The following is a 23,228-nucleotide window of genomic DNA, read 5'->3' on the forward strand; positions in this document are numbered from 1 at the left end:
CTGACCCCGAGGGAGGGGGCCGGGAGCATCCGTGTGCCGATCCCGCCCAGGGTGGGAACCTTGTGGAGGGGCCCGGATTCCGCTGGCCCCGGCTTGGGGCCTGCTGGGAACACACAGGATGTGGCGATACTGCCCTAGCCCCGTCACTGTGCTTGTCCCCAGGCCGCCTGCCGCTGTGGCTCTAGGCCACCCCATCTGTCCGTGCAGCCGATCTGCTGTCCCCCTGAAGAATGCACAGCCAGGGCTGAGCCTCAGTGGGGCGCCTGCTGCCGGATGGCCAGGAGTGCCCCAGCCTTCCCAGGCGGGATATGACAAGCAGTGACGACCACCTCCGGCTCCTGTCGATGGACTAAAATGTCCTTGCACATGTCCTGGCCCCACGAGGGCTTATCAGTGATGATTCTCCCTTCGGCTTCTTGTTGTCCAAACTGCAGGGTTCATCCCTCTAGACTAGTGGGCACCGGCCAGGGACACGAGTGACCAGCGCCCCAGGAGCCCCGGGTCTAGCCCGGGCTGAGCGGACCGTGGTGACCTGTTCCTGTTTCCATCCAGCTGGGGCCCTTCCTGGTGAGCGGTGACCGCCGTCCCGGTGCTGGCTCGCACGGACTACATCCATTTACAGGTGGAAGAAAGGGGCGCCCGGGTGGCTCCGTGGGTTGAGCCTCTGCCTTCGGCTCGGGTCATGATCTCAGGGTCCTGGGATCGAGCCCCGCATCAGGCTCTCTGCTTGGTGGGGAACCTGCTTCCCCCCCTTCTCTGCCTGCCTCTCTGCCTGTGATCTCTCTGTCAAATAAATAAAATCTTTAAAAAAAAAAAAAAAAAAAAGAACAGGGACACCTTCCTTGTCAGGTGCAGAGAGGACACATGGAAACGTAGCCCACAGCACCCATCTCCACCCTGTCGGGGTGCCTCGGGCTTCAGTCTCACGCCCCAGATTTCTATCCCAAGAACAAGGGATCCTATGTTAATAAAGCCCTACAGACATACTGGAACCTACAACACAGGCCATGCCTCAGAATTTAACACACGGGATTTCAGCCCTGATCTAGGTCCCTGGGTGGTGGTCAGTGTGACCATCTTTCTCTGTGCCGAACTTAAGACCTGTATCAAAAATGGGTCTGCAGGGGCACTTGCATCATTCAGGCAGTGAAGCGTCTGCCCAGGGTCCTGGATTCCAGCCCCGTATCGGGCTCCCTGCTCAATGGAATGGGCTTCTCCCCCTGCCTCTGCACGCCAGCCCCCTCTTTCTGCTCTCTCTCCCTCTGTCAAATAAAGAAATACATCTTAAAAAAAAATCCTGGGGAGCCTGGGTGGCTCAGTGGGTTAAGCCTCTGCCTTTGGGTCAGGTCATGGTCTCAGGACCCTGGGATCGAGCCCCGCTTCAGGCTCTCTTCTCAGCGGGAGTCTGCTTCCCCTCTCTCTGGCTGCCTCTCTGTCTACTTGTGATCTCTGTCAAATAAACAAATAAAATCTTTTTTAAAAAATCCCTATGAGGGGCACCTGGGTGGCTCAGTGGGTTAAAGCCTCTGCCTTCAGCTCAGGTCATGATCCCAGGGTCCTGGGATCGAGCCCCATATCGGGCTCTCTGCTAGGCAGGGAGCCTGCTTCCCTTCCTCTCTCTGCCTCTCTCTGCCTACTTGTGATCTCTCTCTGTCAAATAAATAAATAAAATCTTTAAAAAAAAATCCCTATGAAAATACCAGTAGAATTTTTCACAGACCTAGAACAATTAATAAGCCTAAAACGTGTGTGGAACCACGGAGACCCCCCCAGAGCCAAAGGGATCCTGAGAAGGAAGCACGAAGCTGGAGGCTTCACTGTCCCAGATCTCGACACACACCACAAAGCTGTGGTGATCGTCGCAGCACGGGGCTGGCACGGAAACAGACCCGGATCAGCGGAGCAGGACCGACAACCCCAAAAATACACCCGTGACTTTATGTCACTTTCTCTACGACAGGGGAGACAAGCATACGCAGTGGGGCGAAGGCAGTGTCTTCGATACATGGTCTGGGAGAAGGGCACAGCCACGTGCGAAAGACTGAAAGTGCAACACTGTCTCACGCTGTCCGCCGAAATAGGTCTTCAGTCCGCTGGAGTCGGAGTGTGAGCCCGACACCGCCCAACTCTCAGAGAAAACACGGCAGTAATTTCTTAGACACCAACCCCGGCACTATTTCTCAGAGACGTATCTTCAAACAAGGGAAACACGGAAAACTAAGCTCTCGGGACCGCACCAGGTAACAAGCTTCTGCCGAGGAAGGAAACCGTCGACAAAATGAAAGGACAGCCTGAGGAGATATTTGCAAATGACAGAGCCAGTAGAGGGCCAGGATCCCAAATACATACGGAACTTCTAAAACTCAACACCCAAAAACCAAGTAGTCCAATTTAAAAGTGGGCAGATGCCAGGAACAGACAGCTCCCCAGAGAAGACGCCCAGACGGCCAGCAACACCGGAGAAGACGGTCAGCATCGCTCAGCATCAGGAAATGTACATCAGAACCACAGTGGGGTCCCTACGCACCTGCCAGAGTGGCTGGTATCAAAAAGACAAGAAACAACCAATGCTGGAGAGAATGTGGAGAGAGCGGAGCCTCGTGTGCTGTCGCTGGGAATGCAAACCGGTGGAGACACTATGGAGGTTCCTCCAAAAAACAAAACACAATTACCGTGCGACCCAGAAGCTGTGCTGCCGGGTTCTTCCTGAAGAAAATGAAAACAGGAATTTGAGGAGATCCATGTCCCCCCGTGTTTATTACATTATGTACAATAAGCCAGTCATTGAAGCAGCCCACGTGTCCCCTGACAGAGGAGCTGAAGATGATGTGGGGCGTGTACACACACACACACACACACACACACACAATGGAGTATTACACGGTCTTAATGATGAACGAAATCTTGTCATTTGTTACAAGGTTGGAACTGGAAGGTGTTAACTGAAGGAAGTCAGAGAGGGAAAGACAAATGTCACATGACTCCACTTATTCTGGAATCAAACAAAAAACCAGAAACAAACTCGTGAATACAGACAGGAAACTTGTGGCAGCCAAAGGAGGGGGAATTGGAGGGACGGGAACACTAGGGGGAAGGGCTAAGAGGTACAAACGTCCAGTTACAAACAAGTCACAAGCATGAAAAGGACAGCAGAGGGACTAGAGCTGCCGATACTGTAGTGTCCCTTTTGTTGGCTGATGAGAACTACAGTTGCCATGGTGGGCACCAAGGAACGTACAGAACTGCGAATCACTACATTGCACACCCAAATGTGAGATAACATTGTAGGTCAACTACAACAAATAATTTTTAAATATTAAAAACTTGTTTTAATTTAAAAATTTAAAAAGAGACAATTTGTGAAAAGTTCCTCCAAAGCAAATTTAACAGAGTCTATACGACCAATCACTTCTCTTGCTGTGCTGACATAAATAATGAAGCAAAGTTTATTGAAACTTGATCTAATTTGCAAACAAACTAATCTCACTGTAGTTCATAGAAATGGGGGTAGTTGTTGAGAGAAAAATTATACTGCCACTGTAACTGTAGTACAGAATTTTGGGTGTTAGATTCTAGTTCTGTTGTTTCGAGGTTTTGATTTCTATCTGAGCAGCTCTGGATCCTGAATCCTTCCAGGCTCCTCCAATGTCACACTCCAACCCTCCAAACTAACATTTCCCATTTTCTTCCATCTTTCAGACTTGAAATCATGGGACACTGAAACTGCAAGGTCCTGAAGTCTCGCCAACTGACTATGAAGTGCTCGATGGAAACGTCAGAAAACCCACTTCATAGCTCACACGCGGACCATCTCCGAGCCTGTTGCCGTGTGGGCCGCTCGCAGGATCACCGGAGACATTCCAGCTGCAAAGCGAGAAAACTCTCCAACTGCCGCCGCCTGCCTTCCCTCCACCTGCAGACGCTCCAACCGACCCCGACGGCTAGAAATCCTCCCCACGGCCGCCCTCAGAGCTAGCTAAGAAGCCGGTGTATCGTTTGCTTCACTGTTTTTCTTTGTTTCCATAGAAATATCTCATATTTAATGCCTGGTCACGTGACAAATTGTGCTGCAAATTCCTCACAGATTTATGCTTGTCTAAAATGTACAAAAGCTGGGGCGCCTGGGTGGCTCAGTGGGTCAGGCTGCTGCCTTCAGGTCATGATCCTAGGGTCCTGAGATCGAGCCCCACATCAGGCTCCTTGCTCAGCAGGGAGCCTGCTTCTCTCTCTGCCTGCCACTTTGCCTGCTTGTGTGCGTTCTCTCTGTGGCAAATAAAATCTTAAAGTTTTTAAATGTACAAAAGCTGCCTGCCTTGGTCATTCTTTGTGTCTCAATTTCATCACTGGATCTCCATGTACATGCTATAAAACTCGTTTTTTCTCGTGTGAATCCTGTCAAGTTAACTCTTCAACCAGCCAGAAGAACCTTGAAAGAGAGAAAACGTTTTCCACCCCTGAACCAGTAGCCAAGGCTCCTAGGCATCACCCGACGAAGAGACCCCGCACGACCGCAGATCCCGCCAGCTGTGCCTCTGGGAGGAACACGCACGTGTATGTTGCTAAGGGCTCACATTTCATGGATGCCAGGGACCCCTGAAAGCCCACCGTGACACCTGGACTCTAGACACGTGCCCTGTTGCAGATGCCCGGCTTCCCAGCCCGCACACACAGCGCACAGCCTTTCAGCGGCTCCGGAGCACCTGGGACACCCAGGCCTGGAGAACACGGGCCAGTCCCCAGCCGCGCTGATCCCCCGGGAAGCACGGAGCCCACTCACATGTCTCACTGAGACAACAGCTTTAAAGTAGTGACATTAGGGGCACAGCATGGCTCAGTCAGGGAAGCATCTGCCTTTGCCTCAGGTCCTGATCCTGGGGTCCTGGGATTGAGCCCCACACTGGGCTCCCTGATGAGTGGGGAGTCTGCTTGTCCCTCTCCCTCCGCCCCTGCCTCCACTCATGCTCTCTCTCACTCTCTCCAATAAATAAATGCTTAAAGAAATAGAATTGGAAAACAACAATGACATCAGTTTCCATGTGGAGTGGCTGCCCGACGGTTGCCAGTGTTCCCCAGCCACCAGGGCTCCCGGTGTCCCCTCTAGGAGGATACCCAGGACAGCCTGTCTACACCCAGTCTTGCCATACCACGGCTAGGCTCGGTACTTTGCCCAGCTCAGGCTTCACGTCGATCATGCACAGAGTGTACGTTCAAGCTTGGAATTAGGATTCTTGTGCCCCCAAGAGCCCATTCCCTGGACCAGCTTCTCCGACACTCTCCCTGTACCTGTCACTGGCTACAATGACCAGTGTGGCCCAATACGAGCCCGATAATAAAACATCAGCAGCCGCATCACAAAACATTTTCCAAAAAGGGCTGTGAAAGGCAGGAGGAGAGCAGCAGGTAATGTCACAAAGATTACTCGGGGTGAGCTTTGGGGTGGTGTCTCAGGAGACATGGAGACCTCCTGAACACGGGCCAGAGCAAACTTAAAATGTGGGTAATTCGCAACCGACGAATATCACCGATCACTCGACTCAGCGGGTTTTAACCTACACTCAACGGAGCCCCTGAGGAGGACAGGCCGCCGTCATCCGCATCGGCTCACATCAGCACTGACAGGCACAGAGAAAAAGTGCTGGGGAGGAGCGTCAGCTCCAGAGGAGGAGGAGACCATGCCGGACGCACCAGGGGCACCAGGGCCCTCAGCACGAGGATTATTTCCCACCGCAGACCCTGGAAACACGAACTCACTGGAATTTACGCCCATGAAAGAACCAGAGCTACAACAGATGACGATGTGGGGCCAGAGTCATGGAGCACAGGGCTTCCACCAGACCCGGACAGAAGAGAATGGAATTGTAACAAACAGGAACAGGTCACCACAGTCCGCCCAGCCCAGGCTAGACCCCGGGCTGCTGGGGCGCTGGACACTCGTGTCCCTGGCCGGTGCCCACTAGTCTAGAGGGATGAACCCTGCAGTGTGGACAACAGGAAGCCGAGGGGAGAATCATCACTGATAAGCCCTCGTGGGGCCAGGACACGTGCAAGGACATTTCAGTCCGTCGGCAGGAGCTGGAGGTGGTCGTCACTGCTTATCATGTCCCACCTGGGAAGGCTGGGGCACTCCTGGCCATCCGGCAGCAGGCGCCCCACTGAGGCTCAGCCCTGGCTGTGCATTCTTCAGGGGGACAGCAGATCGGCTGCACGGACAGATGGGGTGGCCTAGAGCCACAGCGGCAGGCGGCCTGGGGACAAGCACAGTGACGGGGCTAGGGCAGTATCGCCACATCCTGTGTGTTCCCAGCAGGCCCCAAGCCGGGGCCAGCGGAATCCGGGCCCCTCCACAAGGTTCCCACCCTGGGCGGGATCGGCACACGGATGCTCCCGGCCCCCTCCCTCGGGGTCAGGGCTCTAAGTGTGCCTTGGTTTGTGTGGACCCTGCGGCTGGCCTGACACAGCGCTCCCTGTCACCGTGCAAGCCAGGCAGCCACCGCTAGGGCAGCTGAGGACCACGGATGGGGACCCCCCTTCTCACACTGTCTCGGGGTGCACACCCCAAAGACCATCCCGGGCGAGGGTGGGCAGGGACGTGGGTGCGACCAGCATCCGCTCGCCTAGACCCACGGCAGCAGGGCTGGGAGACAGGCACAGTGGACACGAGGCAGCAGACCCCATCACGCACAGGTCCAACCACCTTGGCCGGGTGACCGCAGTCCTGTCCGGGCTTGGATGCATCTGAACGCTCAGCTGTGGGGCCCGGGGCCTGTAAGCCAGACGGGACACCCTTTGAGGCTCCCGGGTCTGTAACCCATGGAAGTTGCAGGACACAGTCGACACCCTGACTCCCACCAAGGGTCACCGTGCTCTGCTGCTGAGGACAGCAAGCCCCAACATACCCGGGACAGGAGCGAGGGACCGGAATTGGCACTGGGGAGTCCCGCTGGGGTACACGAGTCACTTCCCAGCCCCAGGTGACGGGAAATTACACAGTCTGCCCTGGGATCCCACGATCCTGCGGCCCTCGGACCTGTGAAACACGCCACACCCGCATGGAACACACACCGGGGAAAGAGGGAGCGGGTGGGGGTCCCGACCCGCCATCTCCCACCACGGTCCCCCCTCACGCCTGTCGGGGCTGCCTCCTGGGCCAACATGGTTGGTGTGCACAGCGCGGTCAGATTCCTAAAGATGCGGCCACACTCCCTTCTAGAGTTCGGGTTTCGAGGGTCATTCCCATAGGAGGGGACAACCTCCCCATGAGAGTTCCTCCTCCTGTCTGTCCGCCTGACCTGAGCCTCTGCCGGTCCTGTGGTGTCCAGTCGCAGCACGGGCACCCGGAGGTCGTACCTTCCCATGGGGGCCGCATCCCGTGCCCAGCGAGGAAACCAGTCCTACTGCTCGGTATGTGGGCAGCTGCCCTCGAGCCGCTCAGGCTGGTGATGGAGGGTCTCGCCCCCCAGGGGCAAGGGGAAGGCATTCAGTGAGGACAGCTCCCTGTTCATCTGATATGACCAACAGCCTGTCCCTAACACCGGCCATGGGCATTGTTTTTCTGTCAAACACACCCTAAAGGCAGCCCCTCAAGTCGCTCACTGGAAGGTTCTAGAAGGAACTCCATCAGAGTCCTGGTGGCTATGCTCAGACTTGGAAGGGTGTATGAGGCTTACTCTGGGTTAAGGGCATTTGCACACCCAGTCACCCCTATGCTGGGAACAGAAAGGTCACTCTGAACAAAACCAGCCCAGTTATACCAGCAACGTGGGACGAACACCACGGGGACTGCAGCCGTCCTGTCACATGCAGGGACAGTCACTGGTTGGCAGGGACTGGTCTCACCACCCCGGTCTTTAGTGGGCGGCTCCCGTGGGAATCCAGGTTTTGTGGCACAAACTTCTGGTCGTGGCTCCCAGGTGGGTGGTTGGGTCGCTGTGCCCTGGGGTTCCCCTGGGCCCCGGGAGAGAACCGGCCCCGTGGGAACGGCAGCCGACAAGCTCCCTCTCCTGAAGGCCGGGTGGACACGCTCGGCTGTGACGGCGCGGCCAGCTGGCTGCGGACTCCGTTCCCTCCATCGGTTTGCAGACCTCGCGGCCCTGACTGGACTCACCCCGTGAGCCTTGAGCGATGGCCCAACAGTCTGTCCTACTGAACTCCCGTGTGTCTTCACTGAGAACAGCTGTCCCCCAGACCACGGTGGCCTCGGACACCTGCTGCCTCACAAGGAGGCACCTGTGTCATGATCCAGGCAGAACGTGGTGTGTTCGTCCCTGACGCGCCTGCTGCTGTGTCACGTTTCTCAGGTCTCACGTGGACGCGGGGAGTGCCCTGAGTGGTCCAACCCCGGCCCAGCCTCGGGGACTTCAGAAATCAGTGGTTGGGATCATGGCCGTCTTGGTGGGGAAGGTTGCTGCTCATCTGGGGAACGTTTGTCTTATTCTGGGCTTTGTGTGGTCTGCACCGGTGTCGTTGCTGTGGCCTCTGCCTCCAGCACTCGGGACAGCTGCCACAGGGCCACCTCTGGGCTCTAGAGACCCCTTCCTGACCCCTCAGGACACGGCAAAACGGAGGTTCACGGGAGGTAGTAAGAGCCGGCACGAGGGGTGGGTGCCGGGAAAGGTCAAGGAGAGGCCGTGACCACCACTTGCCGTGACCTGGACTCAGAGGCTCCACACCCCTGCCCTGTCCTTGGAATGTGCATTTCCTTTGCTATCCCCGCTCCCAGAGGCTGCTCCCAGGACGTGGCCATGAGACAGTGACGTGGCGTTGAGACCATCTGGACAGTCTCGTGACTGAGCCCAGGTACAACCTCGGTACAAGCTAAGAGGGGGCAGGCGGGTGGGGGAGTCTTCTCCTCTCACTGCTGCCCAGGACAAGCCATGGACAGGAGTTCCCCTGCTTCTGAAACTGCCGCCCACCGATGTGCAGTGGCCTGTCCCTTTCCTTGGTTTCTCCCTATCCTCAGAGCAGTGGCCCGGTTCACATCACATCTGGGAGGTTCATGTCACCTCTGAGAGGCTCCGAAGGAGCTTATTGACCAACGGCCACTGATTAAATCATTAACCATCAATCACAGACGGTATGTCCAGACTTTGACAAAAAGGGGACACATTAGACTCCACCAAAAAGTGACTAGAACTGACCAGGAATTCAGAAAAGCTGCAGGATACAAAATCAATATAGAGAAACCTGTTGCTTTCCTATAGACCAATAATGAAGGAGCAGAAAATGAAATTAAGAAACACACCATTGGGGTGCCTGGGTGGCTCAGTGGGTTAAGCCTCTGCCTTCGGCTCAGGTCATGATCTCAGGGTCCTGGGATCGAGCCTGCTTTCGCTGTCTCCCTGCCTGTCTCTCTGCTTACACGTGATCTCTGTCTGTCAAATAAATAAATAAAATCTTTAAAAAAAAAAAAAGAAACACCACCATTTTGTATAACACAAAAAGCAATAAAATGTCCACAAATAAGTTTAACCAAAGAGATGAAAGACCTGTACTGTGAAAACCATAAAACACTGATGAAAGAAACTCAAGACAACACAATCAAGTAGAAAAACTTACCAGGCTCATGAGTTAGAAGAAAAAATATTGTTAAAATGTCCTTCCTAGAGGTCTGTAACCTACAATGATAAAGAAAAAAAAAATAGATTGGCAGCACACCTATCACGGTCAGCTGGTGGGCCAGAAAGGACTGACATGACATATTCAGGGCCCTAAACAAATAAAATGAGGAGCTAAGAACTTTACCCAACTAGGCTGTCACTGAAAATAGAAGGAATGATAAAAAGTTTTCAGGGCAAAGAGAAACAAAAAGATTTTGATTACCAAGCATCCCTACAAGAAATATTGAAAAGGGTTCTGTAAGCAAAGAGAGAGCCCAAAAGTAACACAGACCAGAAAGGAGCAGGGACAATATATAGGAACAGTCACCTTCCAGGCAATACAATGGCACTAAATTCGTATCTTTTAAAAGTTACCCTGAATGTATATAGGCTAAATGCCCCAATCAAAAGACACAGCATATCAGAATGGATAAAAAAAGCAAGACCCATTGATATGCTGTCTGCAGGAGACTCATTTGAGACCCAAGACACCTCCAGATTTAAAGTGATATGTGGAAAATCATTTACCAGATTTTAAACCAAAGACTATTATTATTATTAAGAGATAAGGAAGGACACTATATCATAATGAAAGGGTCTGTCCAACAAGAAGATCTAACAATTGTAAATATTTATACTCCTAACATGGGAGCAGCCAGTTGTACAAGCCAGTTAATAATAAAAAAAAATAAAGAAACACATCAACAATAATACAATAATCGTAGGAGACTTTAATTCCACCCTCACCGAAATGGACAGATCATTTAAGCAAAGGATCAGCAAGGATATAAGGACTTTAAATGTCCCACTGGACCAGATGCACATCACAGATATATATAGAACATTCTATCCCAAAGCAACAGAATACACATTCTTCTCGAGGGCATATGGAACATTCTCCAGAATAGATCACATCCTGGGTCACAGATCACGCATCAACCAGTACCAAAAGATGGGATCATTCCCTGCATATTGTCAGACCACAATGAGGAACCCAATCACAAGAGGAAATTTGGAAAGAACCCAAATACATGGAGGCTAAAGAGCATCCTACTAAAGAATGAATGGGTCAACCAGGAAATTAAAGAAAAATTAACAAATTCATGAAAATGAAAAAGCTTTGAGACACAGCAAAGGCGGTCTTGAGAGGAAAATATATAGCGATACAAGCCTTTCTCAAGAACCAAGAAAGGTCTCAAGTACACAACCTAAGCCTACACCTAAAGGAGCTGGAGAAAGAACAGCAAAGAAAGCCTAAACCCATTAGGAGAAGATAAATAATTAAGATCAGAGCAGAAATCAATGAAATAGAAACCAACAGAGCAGTAGAACAGATCAACAAAACTAGGAACTGGTTCTTCAAAAGAATTAATAAGATTGATAAACTCCTGGCCAGACTTATCAAAAAGAAAAGAGAATGGATGCATTCCCAGAAACATAGAAATGATCAAAACTGAACCAAGAAGAAGTAGAAAATCTGAGCAGACCCAAAACCAGTAAGGAGATTAAAGCCGTCATCAAAAATCTCCCAACAAACAAGAGCCCAGGGCCAGGCGGCTTGGATTCTACCAAACATTTAAAGAATTAACACCTATTCTCCTGAAAATTTTCCAAAAAATAGACATTGAAGGAAAACTTCCAAAGTCATTTTATGAGGCCAGTTTTTATCCCCAAACCAGACAAAGACCCCATTAAAAGAATTACAGACCAATATCTCTGATGAACATGGATGCAAAACTTCTCAACAACATACTAGCCAACAGGATCCAACAGTACATTAAAAGCATTATTCACCATGACCAAGTGGGATTTATTCCTGGGCTGCAAGGTTGGTTTAGCGTCTGCAAATGAGTCAATGTGATACAATATATTAATAAAAGAAAGAACAAGAACCCTATGATACTCTAGATGCTAAAAAAGCATTTGACAAAGTACAGCATCCTTCCTTGATCAAAACTCTTCAAAGTGTAGGGATAGAGGGCACATACCTCAATATCATCAAAGCCATCTATGAAAACCCCATAGCAAATATCATTCTCAATGGGGAAAAACTGACAGCTTTTCCCCTAAGGTCAGGAACACGGCAGGGCTGTCCACTGTCACCACTGCTATTCAACATAGTACTAGAAGTCCCAGCCTCAGTAACAGACAACAAAAAGAAATTAAAGGCATCCAAATCAGCAAAGAAGAAGTCAAACCATCACTCTTTGCAGATGATATGATACTTTATGTGGAAAACCCAAAAGACTCCACTCCAAAACTGGTAGAACTCATACAGGAATTCAGTAAAGTGTCAGGATATAAAATCAATGCACAGAAATCAGTTGCATTTCTCTACACCAACAACAAGACAGAAGAAAGAGAAATTAAGGAGTCAATTCCATTTACAATTGCACCCAAAACCATAAGATACCTGTGAATAAATCCAGCCAAAGAGGCAAAGAATCTGTACTCAGAAAACTATAAAGTACTCATGAAAGACAGTGAGGAAGAAACAAAGAAATGGGAAAACATTCCATGCTCATGGATTGGAAGAACAAATATTGTGAAAATGTCTGTGCTACCTAGAGCAATCTACACATTCAGTGCAATCCCTACTTAATACCAATAATCTTTTTCACAGAACTGGAACAAATAATCCCAAAATTTGTATGGAATCAGAAAAGACTCCAAATAGCCAGAGGAATGTTGAAAAAGAAAACCAAAGTCGGCGGCATCACAAGTCCAGACTTCAAGCTCTACTACAAAGCTGTCATCATCAAGACAGCATGGTCCTGGCACAAAAACAGACACATAGATCCATGGAACAGAATAGAGAGCCCAGAAATGGACCCTCCACTCTGTGGTCAACTAATCTCCGACAAAGCAGGAATGAATATTCAATGGAAAAAGACAGTCTCTTCCACAAATGGTGCTGGGAAAATGGTGTTGGGACAGCCACGTGCAGAAGAATAAAACTGGACCATGTCCTTAACACCACACGTGAAAATAGACTCAAGATGCATGAAGAGACCACAATGTGAGACAGGAGCCTGGACGCCGGGTCGCCCCGGAGCCCTCCCGGCAGGCGGCCGGTTGCAGGCGCACGGACTGCGCCGGCGCAAGCTGTCCCCTGACCAAGGGCTAGGGGTGCCCGTTTTATCCCGGAGGCTGCTGGGGTGAGACCGGCGACCCCGAATCCCCACGGGCTCCCAGGCCCTCAGCGGGCTGGCGCGGAGCTCCCTGGGTGAGCTCGGGCACCCCGGGGCCTGGAGACCAGGATCTGGTGCTGGCGGGGGGCGGGGGCGGGGGCCGCCTGGTGGGAGTGGCCTGGGGGGGTCGGTGGCATCGGCTGTTCCCGCACACAAACGCATGTGTCCCCCTGCAGGCAGAGTGGACGGGTCTGGAGGCCTCGCGAGGACGGACTCCGGCGGTGGCGACCTCGGCGGCGGCAGGAGAGGCCCCGGAGCCTTGTTTGCGGCGGAAGCCCGGGCCTTGCGCACAGTGAGTGCACCTGAGTCGGACTGGCCCGTGGCCGGGGCTGCCTCCAGGGGAACTTCAGGACTGGGCTCCCTCCACGGTGGACACAAGGCAGAGGGGCTGGAGACGGCCCGGGCTCCCGGGACGGTGACGGGGTGAGTGCCGGGCAGGCGTGAGTCCCCCAGGTCAGGGGAGCCCGCGGCCTGGAACAGGGGCGGTCCGGCGAGGTCGGGACAAGGAGCAGACCCATGTGCCCCCGCGTCTGCCCAGGTACAAGCCCAAACCCACACAGACGCACGCGTGTCCCCCTGAGGTCTGTGGGGTTTCGGGGCTGGGAACGCTCTGACCATGGTCTGTGTCCTCCTGGCTCTTGTGGCTGCGGCGGTGTGCCTGATCCACTTTTTTTAGGTTCGGATTCCAGCATGGCCGCCCCACAACATGGTGCATTTCAGGCGTGCGGTGCCGGGACTCAGCCCTTCCACACACGGCCCCGTGCTCCTGGGGGGAGGTGCTCGCCTGATCCCCTGGTTCCCTCCCCACCCCCCACCCCTGCTGAGCACCCCTTCGCTCTGGCCGAGTCTGTTCTTGGTTGTCTCTCTTCTTCCTTCGCATTTGTCCTGCAGCTCCGCAGGCGCAGGAGGGCCTGTGGCGTTCGTCTTTCTCTGACTGACTTCACTCCGTGCAACACCCTCTAGGTCCATCCACATCGTCACCGATGCCAAGACGCCCTCGTCTCTGGGGCTGGCACGTCCCGTCGCTCGTGCACACTGCGCCTCTGTCCGCTCGTCCGTCTGCGGGCGCGCGGGCCGCGTCCCTGTCCTGGCTGCTGCCGATAACGCGGCTGTAGCAGGGCTGCTTGTGTCCCTTCGAGTTACCGATTCGTATCTTTGGGTCAATACCCGGCAGTGCACTTGCTGGGTCGTAGGGTAGCTCTAAGTTCAGCTTAAAAATATATATATATATTGTATTTATTTATTTGACAGAGACACAGCGAGAGAGGGAACACAAGCAGGGGGAGTGGGAGAGGGAAAAGCGGGTTTCCGGCAGATCGGGGAGGGATCTGTCTCTCCTGATGTCGGAGGGACTTGATCCGAGGACCCTGGGATCATGACCTGAGCTGAAGGCAGATGCTTAACGGCTGAGCCACCCAGGTGCCCTATTTTCACCTTTGTGAAGACCCTCCACGCTGTTTTCCAGAGTGCAAGCTGGTGCAGCCATTCCCACCAGCAGTGTGTGGGAGGTCCCCTTTCTCCACATCCTCGCCAACACCTGTTGTTTGCTGTGTTGTTGATTTTAGCCATTCCGACCGGACCAGCAGGAGATGGTACCTCATTGTGGTTCTGATTTGCATTTCCTGATGGTGAGCCACGTTGAGCAATTTCTCATGTGTCTATTGGCCAGCTGGAGATCTTCTCTGGAAAAGTGTCTATTCATGTCTTCCGCCCATTTTTTAAATGGATTATTTGCTTTTTTGGGGTGTTGAGTTGGATCAGTTCTTAGTGTATACTTTGGATAATAAGCTTCTATCGGATATGTCATTTGCAAATTTCCCACCAATTATGTATGTTGTCTGCTAGTTTTGCTGACTGTTTCTTTCTCTGTGCAGAAGCTTTTTATTTTGATGAGGTCCCAATAGTTCATCTTTGCTTTTGTTTCTCTCCCCTTTAGAGATGTGTCTTGAGAGAATTTGCTGTCGCAGTATAGAGGAGGGAACTGCCTGTGTTCTCCTCTAGGATTTTGATAGCTTCCTGTCTCACATTGTGGTCTCTTCATGCATCTTGAGTCGAGCCCCACCTTGGGTGCAGAGATTACATAACAATTAAAAAATAAAATATTTTTTATGGGGTGCCTGGGTGGCTCAGTGGGTTGAGGCCTCTGCCTTCGGCTTGGGTCATGGTCCCGGGGTCCTGGGATCAAGCCCCATGTCGGGCTCTCTGCTCAGCAGGGAGCCTGCTTCCTCCTCTCTCTCTCTGCTTGCCTCTCTCCCTACTTGTGATCTGTCTGTCAAATAGATAAATAAATAAATAAAATCTTTTTAAAAAATATTAAAAAAATAAAATCTTTTTTTAAAAAAGTGTCTGTCATAGAACAAATTCTTATGTTAGCAGTTTATCTACTTTTTCTCTTATGAGGGACATGTGGCCACATCAAAGAACTCTGTTGAATCCAAGGTCAAGAAAATAGCCTATTTTTTTTTTAAGATTTATTTTTTTGTTTTAGAGAGAGAGAGAGGAGGGGCAGAGGGAGAGAATCTCTAGCAGATTCCCTAGTGAGTGCAAAGCAAGAGGAATCTTGGGGGATCCTCCCACAATCACGAGATCATGACCTGAGCAGAAACTAAGAGTCAGGGCGCCTGGGTGGCTCAGTGGGTTAAGCCGCTGCCTTCGGCTCAGGTCATGATCTCAGGGTCCTGGGATCGAGTCCCTCATCGGGCTCTCAGCTCAGCAGGGAGCCTGCTTCCCTTCCTCTCTCTCTCTGCCTGCCTCTCTGCCTACTTGTGATTTCTCTCTGTCAAATAAAGAAAGAAAGAAAGAAAGAAACTAAGAGTCAGACACTCAATGGACTGGGCCACCCACGCACTATACCCTATTTTTCTTCTAAATGCTTTAGATCTTATGTTTTACATTCAGATCTGTTCCTTTTGGTTTTTTGTTTGTTTTGTTTTGTTTTTAAACTATGATTTGTGGCTTACCTGAGCTGTTCTTACTGGGATAGAAGCAAGGCTTTTCCTTTCTCTGCAAGGATCATCGTAGCTCAAGATAAGGAGGAGAAGGAGGGGGAAGGAGAAAGGGAGAGGAAGAGGAGGGAGGAGGGAGGGGAGGACGGAGAGGAGGAGGAAATGATTTTTCATGAAGCCCAGAAAAGAAGCCTAGTGTCAGCAGGTGTGGGTGATGGAGACTAGTCAGAAGATCGTCATCCGGGTGGCTAAGGTGCTGAGCTCTGGGAACAGCAAGCAGCCGCCGGTGCAGATGGGCTCGAATTAGCCAGGGCACCTGTTCCGAGAGATGCTCCCGGACCTGGGGCCAGAGCAGGAAGGACGGAAGGACGAGTGACCCAAGGAAGTGGGAGCCCCTCCAGGGCGACCTCAGCTCCCACCTGCTCCTGGCGGCCCCTTTTCAGTTTGGACCGACTGACCGACTGTCTCTACTTGCAAGGACAAGAGGCGTTTGTGCATGGGGAGGGGCTCCGCCTCGTGTCTTAAACGCTCCAGCTCTGGCTCTTTCCCTTCGCAGTGAGACTTGATCTCTGACTAGTCTCGCATCCTCAGGAAGGCAGCCTTGTACGTGACCCAAGCAGGTGCCACTACGCCACGGCTCCACATTGTTTTTCCCTTTGTTGTCTGAAAACAAAAATGGATGCGACAAAACACACCGGGTGAGTCAGCAGGTGTTTATTGGTGGGAAGGTTCTGGGAGCCGCAGTTTGTCCCCGGACACGTGCACCGTCAACCTCAGGAGCTCCCCGCTGGGAGAAGGGACAGATGCGTCGGCCGCCTCCAGGTCCTCACAGCCGGGAGAGAACAGCGTAGACTGGAGAGCCAAGCTCCCCTGTCACTGAAGGACCAAGTGAGAGAAAGTGCCACATGCACGGGGGGAGACAGGTGCCTCACAGCTCTCCGCCCCCCTCGGCCAACAGCTGGCCTGCGGCCAGGGCAGCCGTGGGAGCCCAGCAGGGAACACGTTTCTGTGAGCACCCGCTGTGCCCGGGGCTCCTCGAGGAGCCGATGGCACTGCACCTGGTGAGATGGGGTTACATGCTCAAGAATTTGGTCCTTACCTGGGAGACAGAGACCCCTTTACGATCAGAAAAAAGTTACCGATCCCAGCCTCAAGCCAGGTCCTGAATACCCACACCACACTGCACCCCGTGTTCTCTCCCCAACCCCCGAGCCCGACTCCAGTTGCTGTGGCCCCCACCCTTCTCCAAACTCCCACTCCCTGGTCTCCGGCACCCACCCCTCAGGCCTTCACGGTCTCTGACACCCCCACCTCCGTCCCCATCTCCGTCCCCCCATCTTCGTCTCCACGCCCACCACTCTGCCACCCCCACCCTGGTCTCCGTCTGTCCAGGTCCCGTGTGCGCCCCCCGCCACGACCCATCTGCAGGGCAGGGGCACAGGTCTTGTGCCCTAGGAGGCAGACCTCTGTCCTTGCGGTTTTAGGGTTACTATTCCGATATCACAAGGGTCCAAAAGGAGCGGAGGGAAGGAGAGCGCGGCTCCGGAGTCCTCCTCCCGTGGGCGGCCCTTCCTCAGTCCCACGGTTGTGAATCCTGGTGCTGCCCCCGCTCGGGGCTCACCCCGCAGCCCCGCATCTAACGGCCCTTCACCAGGCGCGCGACACCGGCTTCCCGCTGGGACCCTGACCGCGGGGTCCCGTCCTCCCCAGGACCTCTTTCCTTTCCGGTTAAGGAAAACGGACCCGAAGGCCGCCAGCGTCAGCCCCTCCCGGAAGGGGGCGCCCCGCGGGTGTGGAGATCCAGCCCCCCTCGCGGGCAGCCGGCCTCGGGCGCCGCGGGAAGCCCCTCCCAGGGGCGGGCGCTCACCAAGGGCAGGCACTGCGCCAGGAGGCCGCTCCGGCGGACGCAGCGGGGGCAGCCGACCTCGCTGAGCGTGATGCAGCACTGGCTCCGGCACTCCCTGTGGTGGCCGCAGCGGGCGCCGTTGGGCTGCGGACGCAGAGCGGGCTAGGCTCCGGCCCCCTGCCGCGCCCCCCGCCGCGCCCCCTGCCGCGCCCCGCCGCGCCCCTCACCCTGCGCCAAGGCGTGCACTGCAGGAAGATGCCCCGGGGCCTGCAGAACGTCTGCGAGCTGGCGCTGTTGGTGACGCAGCAGCGGCTGCGGCACTCGGCGTGGTCCGAGCACGCGTCCCTGTTGGGCTGCGGGGACACCGAGCGCCGGCGCTCCCCACCGGCCCCTCCCCCGCCGCCGGCGGCCCTGCCCGCCCCGCCCCTCGCGCCGCCCCCCTGCCCGCTCGCACCTTCCGCCAGGGCACGCACTGGAGGAAGAGGGTCTTGGCGGCGCAGAAGGCCTGCGGGTTCGGGCTGTTGGGGACGCAGCAGCGGCTCTGGCACTCGGAGTGGTCATTGCACGCTTCTCCCGTCCTCTGCAAAGCCGGGCACCGTCTCGCGGCCGCCCGCCAGGGCTTCCCCGTCTCCAAACACCCACCCCTTCTTTCTGCGTCCCTTCAGGTTTCCTGGAATATTCCAGACCTGGCGGGTTCGGTGGCCGATGGGGTGAGAGGGAGCCAGAGGACGGGGGAGGAAGGGAGCTGACGTCGTCCGTGCCTGTCGTGAGCCACGTGGACAGGAGGGTAAACCGAGGCACAGGCTCAGAGAGGGCAGGTGCCTCCTCGGGGGTCACAGAGTCCGCCCGGAGCTGTGGCCAGCGTCCCATCCACCCCCTGAAGGCCACCTGCTCCCCAGGACTTTGATCCAAGTTTTCAAACTTCAGGTCTCAAAATTCCTCTGCAAACTCAAAAACTTACTAAGGCGCCCAAAGCTGGTGTCAGTGTGGGTTCCTGCTAATGACTTTAGAAGTTTCACATGTTTATGCGGAAACCTATTTTAAAATAGGCTCCCTGTCCCATGTTAACATAAATAGCAACTTTTTATGAAAAATAGGTATATTTTCCAAACTAAAGGAAACACGCTGACTCCCGCCTACCTTCCGGAGGCCGGGGGCTGTTGGGTGTGAGATTCCCCCCCACCCCCGTCTCCCGGGAGACCCCAGCCGCGCCCCCGCCCCGGGGGAGGGAGGGGCAGGGCAGAGCCTCACACACAGCTAGTCGGAGCTGCTGAGTGCGGGGCGCCCCCCCAGCAGGGCCTGTGGACCAGAGCACAGGGCGGCTGATGCCTCCACGCTAGAGACTCGCTCCCTGGCGTTCACACACTGAGAACTTCTGCTTGGTTTGGTTTTGAAGATCTTAGTAAAACGGAAGCTTGGAAGGCACTTGGGGACCAGGGCCTGGAGCCCAGCGAGGTGGCTTTTCAGGTGAGAAGCGGCCAGATGGGGAAGCTCACTCCTGGCCTGGGGCACTGAGGTTGCTCCTGGGCCATGGCCCAGCGCCAGGCTCCAGGACCCAAGCTCCTCTGCCTCACGTGGGGCCCCGAAGCCCCGGCCTCCCGCGGGCTGCCCGCCATGCAGTGGGTGCTGTGGCCGTGGAGGGACTGGTGCCTTAGGGGGGTGAAGAGGCAGCGCAGGCACTCTCGCGTTGCCCACCCCTCCCAGCAGAGACGCTTTCTCGGCCCCCAACCCACCCCCACCGTGCTGCCATCTGGCCTGAATTTGGTGTTGGGGTCCTGGGCACCAGAATCAGCCATCCTGGGGGCTCCAGGGCTGGGGAGGAGGATGTGCTCCCAGGCACTCTCCTTTCCAGCTCCCAGACCAGACTTGTGGGGGCAGACACTGCAAGGAAGGAGCCGGGATTCCCAGAGAGCCCGCATGAGGCCGCGTCCACGGGCGCAGTGCCACGGGGTGTCTGCTGACCTTATTGAACAGGAACAAGCTCTTGGGCTTCCAGGCCATGCTCATGGGTAGCAGCGAGAGCAGCAGCAGCAGACGCCCAGCGCACGCCATTGGGCTTGTGGTTTGTGGACGCCCCAGATGGCCATCCCTGCCCCAACGGCACCCGCGTGGGCACCTGCTTCCTGCCCTCCATCCCAATCTTGCCTTTGCAAAGTAGAATTTTTTTAATTAATAACTAATAATTATTCTCTAGAGCAGCTTTAGGTTTCCAGAAAAATCGTGCATCAAGTACAGAGAGTTCCTCTACAGCCCAGCTTCCCCCGCCTGTCTTCTCTTATTAACCAGTGTGGGCAGCGTTGCCAGGGAGAGTCAGCCAATGGTGATACATTGTTACAACTACAGGCACAGCTTCCCCAAGGGGAAGCTGCTTGTGCTGGAAATTCTGGGGTTGGACATATGCCACCAGATTAGCACAACAGTGTTTCCACTGCCCTAAAACCCCTGGGCTCCAGGAGTTCCTCCTTGTCCAGGAAACCCTGGCAGACACAGATCTTTGAGGGGATCTTTTTTGGGCCTGTCCTTGTGCTTTTCCCCCAGTGTCCTGAGTTGGAACCCTACAAAGCAGCCCTTCCAGACCTGCTTCCTTCACTCCCTAAAACTCATTTAAGGTTCCTCCAAGTATCTCCTACAGCTTGATGGCAAATCTCTGTTTATCACTGAGTGGAAAATGAATTCTCAACACCCCTTTCTCTGGGGAACACTTGTGCCTCTCTGAGTTAAACAGGAGCCTCTCTGCTGCTAGAGAGCTCCCGTGGGTCCCTCACTGCTCAGCCCGTGCCCGTCCAGCTTCTGTCTCCCTGGGCCGGGCAGGACACCCGGGGCCCAGCCGTCCCTGTCCCCACGCTGGCGTGGAGCGCCTGCAGCAGCCGCGGGGCACAGGTGACTCTCCCGGCCTGGATCCAGGAGGGATGGCCAGGAGGTCCAGGTCAGCCTCGGATCTAGCCTGAGCTGCCACCACCCTAAAGGGGTTATTTGGCTCGCTATTCATAAAGCTGACAGCTTGGCCTCCAATTTTGCCCCTTTGCTCTTGGGGTGCCTCGGTGGCTCAATTTGTTGGGCATCTGCCTTCGGTTCAGGTCATGATCTCAGTGTTCTGGGATCGAGTCCTGTGTCAGGTTCCGGCTCAACAGGGAGTCTGCTACTCCCTCTGGCTCTGCCTGCCGCTGCCCCACTTGTGTTCTCTTGCTCTCTCTCAAATAAATACGTTCTTTTTTAAAAAATTAAATAATAAAGTAAACAATTCAGTGGTCTTTAGCACACTTTTAAAAAAGATTTATCTTAAAAATTTTATTTATTTGACAGAGATCAGAAGTAGGCAGAGAGGGGCACCTGGGTGGTGCAGGAAACAGCTGAAGCCTCTGCCTTCAGCTCGGGTCATGATCCCAGGGTCCTGGGATGGAGCCCCACTTCGGGCTCTTTGCTTGGCAGGGGGCCTGCTTCTCTTCCTCTCTCTCTGCCTGCCTCTCTGCCTACTTGTGATCTCTCTGTCAAATAAATAAATAAAATATTTTTTTAAAAAAGAAGAAGAAGAAGAAGTAGGCAGAGAGACAGTCCCCTGAGATCATGCCCAGGACCCTGAGATCATGACCTGAGACAAAGGCAGAGACTTAACCCACTGAGCCACCCAGGCGCCCCTAAAATATTTATTTTAGAGGGAGCGGCCACAGGAGCCCATGTGGGGGAAGGAGCAGAGGGAGAGAAACTCCCCAGCAGACCGCCCGCTGAGCTGGGCTCCATCTCACGACCCTAAGACCATGACCGGAGCCAAAACTAAGAGTTGGGCGCTCAACCGACTGAGCCCCCCAGGCACCCCGATCTAGTACGTCCTTAATGTTGTGCGACCATGTCCTGTATCTAGTTCCAGAATATTCCATCATCCATAGCACCACCCGGAGTCCATCAGTTCTTTCTGGTGTCTTCCAGAGGTCAGAGCCTCTGGGGAGCATTCTGACACCGAGGCCTCAAATTCCAACCCGGTGTGTCCCAAAGCTCCACGGGTGCAGGAGCCCCACAGGTGCAGGAGTAGGTGCCCCACCAACCCCAAACCTCTGGCCTCAGGCCTGTTTCCTGCTCACTCTCCCCACCTCCCACCCCGTCCATGTTCTAGAACCTCTCCTCGAATTTGTCTTCCTGCACCCTTGACAGTGCTCCCCTCAGGACGGCCGGCTCCCAACCCAGGGCCCACGAGCCTCAAACTCAGACCTGCCTTGAGTTCCCATCCCAGGTTCCCTCTATTCGCTGCAGGGCCTTGGGGGGACGCTGAGCGTTTCTGGGACCTTGTTTCCCCGTGTGTGAGGTGAAGGGTGGGCTCCCACCATCCCATTGGTGTCCCCTGAGCCTCTGGTTTCCGGGTGATTTGGGGAAGCCGTGCTCTTCTCACCTTTTGTTCCTTCCCGGGGTCACTTGTGCTGCAAAGCACGTGGAATCCTGTTTGCTAAGCTTCCCAGACCGTTCGGGTCCTGGGAACATTCCAGACTGCGAAACAAGTCCTCCCTGGGGGGCTGGTCTGGCCGGGCACCAGGAATTCAGAAGCACAGAATCCCCCCAGGGAGAAAGGCAGACGCACAGTGGCCTGTGTGCCTGGAGGGGACGCAGAGGGCCCAGTAGGCGAGCAGGATGGTGGAGGACAGCGGAGCAGCATGGGGCTGCCCCGGGACGCCTGGTTGGGGGCGGGCGGCCAGTCAGGAAGGTCATGAGGAGCCAGAGCCAGGCAGGGGTGCTGGGCAGGGAAGGGGCCTCAATGGCGCTTCCCTCCCACTCAGCAGGAGCGCGGACGCCGGTGTTTCCCCAGAGCACTGGCAGCGCGAGTCCTCTCAGCACCCGCTCAGCTTCACAGAAACACCCAGAAACGACCTGCTGCTAACGTGAAATGCAAGTCCCCCTGAGGGCGAACTCAGCAACAGGAGACATCTCGGAAACGCCAGGGGAGGCGGGCACCGCTCACCGTTTGCATCACAAAACTGCCAGTGGCGGGGGACTTGGCCAGAGTCTGCGTTTTGGCTTTCGTCCTCTTGTACTCACTTTCTCTGGGGCGGACCGGAGCTCACACAGCGGCACGGCTGGACCCTCTCACTCACAGGGGATCTCCTCTCCTACTGTAAGTATTGCAAGTACATAAAAGCTAAATTAGCAAACTGGTTTCAGAAGAGACATACACGGGGAGCCTGTCTGATCTGCGGTCGCCGGACCCTGCCAGCCTGGGAGGCAGAGCGCCGGAAAGCCGCACATGCCTCGCTCTTCTACTTTTTACCCCCCAAAAAGCACTTCACAGTCTGTTTCAGTGCGTGGTACTGGTGGTTACATATCTTCCCCTCCAGAGACGCAGCGGTGACGTCTGCACGGGGGTCCACCCGCTGGCGGACGGCGAGGTATGGGGGGAGGAGGGGGAGGGTCCCGCACGTTCCCAGCACAGTGCATGGCGGCCTTGAGCACGGCCTTCCAGGGCGCCCTCCGCACGGCTGCTCTGGGGCCACTGAAGCCGCCCACCCGGAGGCTCCTGCCACCACTTCGCAGACCCCCAGGTGCCCGAGGTCAGACCATACAGAAATAGCCCTTATGAGGTAGCCAAGTGTCTCCACGGTTCAAGGCCAGACCCACCTTTTTGGGCCAGACTGTCCATGAGAGAGGAACCCAGGCACCCAGACTGCAA

The 23,228-nt window shown here is 54.6% G+C and overlaps 1 protein-coding gene across 1 annotated transcript; it reads right to left on the reverse strand.

The window, feature by feature from the left end:
* Positions 1-16,450: 16,450 nt before the first annotated feature.
* On the reverse strand, positions 16,451-19,630 carry LRCOL1 (leucine rich colipase like 1). Its single transcript, XM_044244406.1, has 5 exons — positions 19,541-19,630; positions 18,033-18,158; positions 17,806-17,931; positions 17,600-17,722; positions 16,451-16,608 (listed from the first exon to the last, which is right to left on the reverse strand). Exons 1-5 carry the CDS (start codon positions 19,628-19,630, stop codon positions 16,606-16,608), a joined length of 468 nt encoding a protein of 155 aa, XP_044100341.1. The 3' UTR covers positions 16,451-16,605.
* Between the last annotated feature and the right edge of the window lie 3,598 nt (positions 19,631-23,228).

This window comes from Neovison vison, chromosome 3 (assembly GCF_020171115.1).
Source record: "Neovison vison isolate M4711 chromosome 3, ASM_NN_V1, whole genome shotgun sequence".
In the NCBI taxonomy this organism is placed as follows: Eukaryota; Metazoa; Chordata; class Mammalia; order Carnivora; family Mustelidae; genus Neogale; species Neogale vison.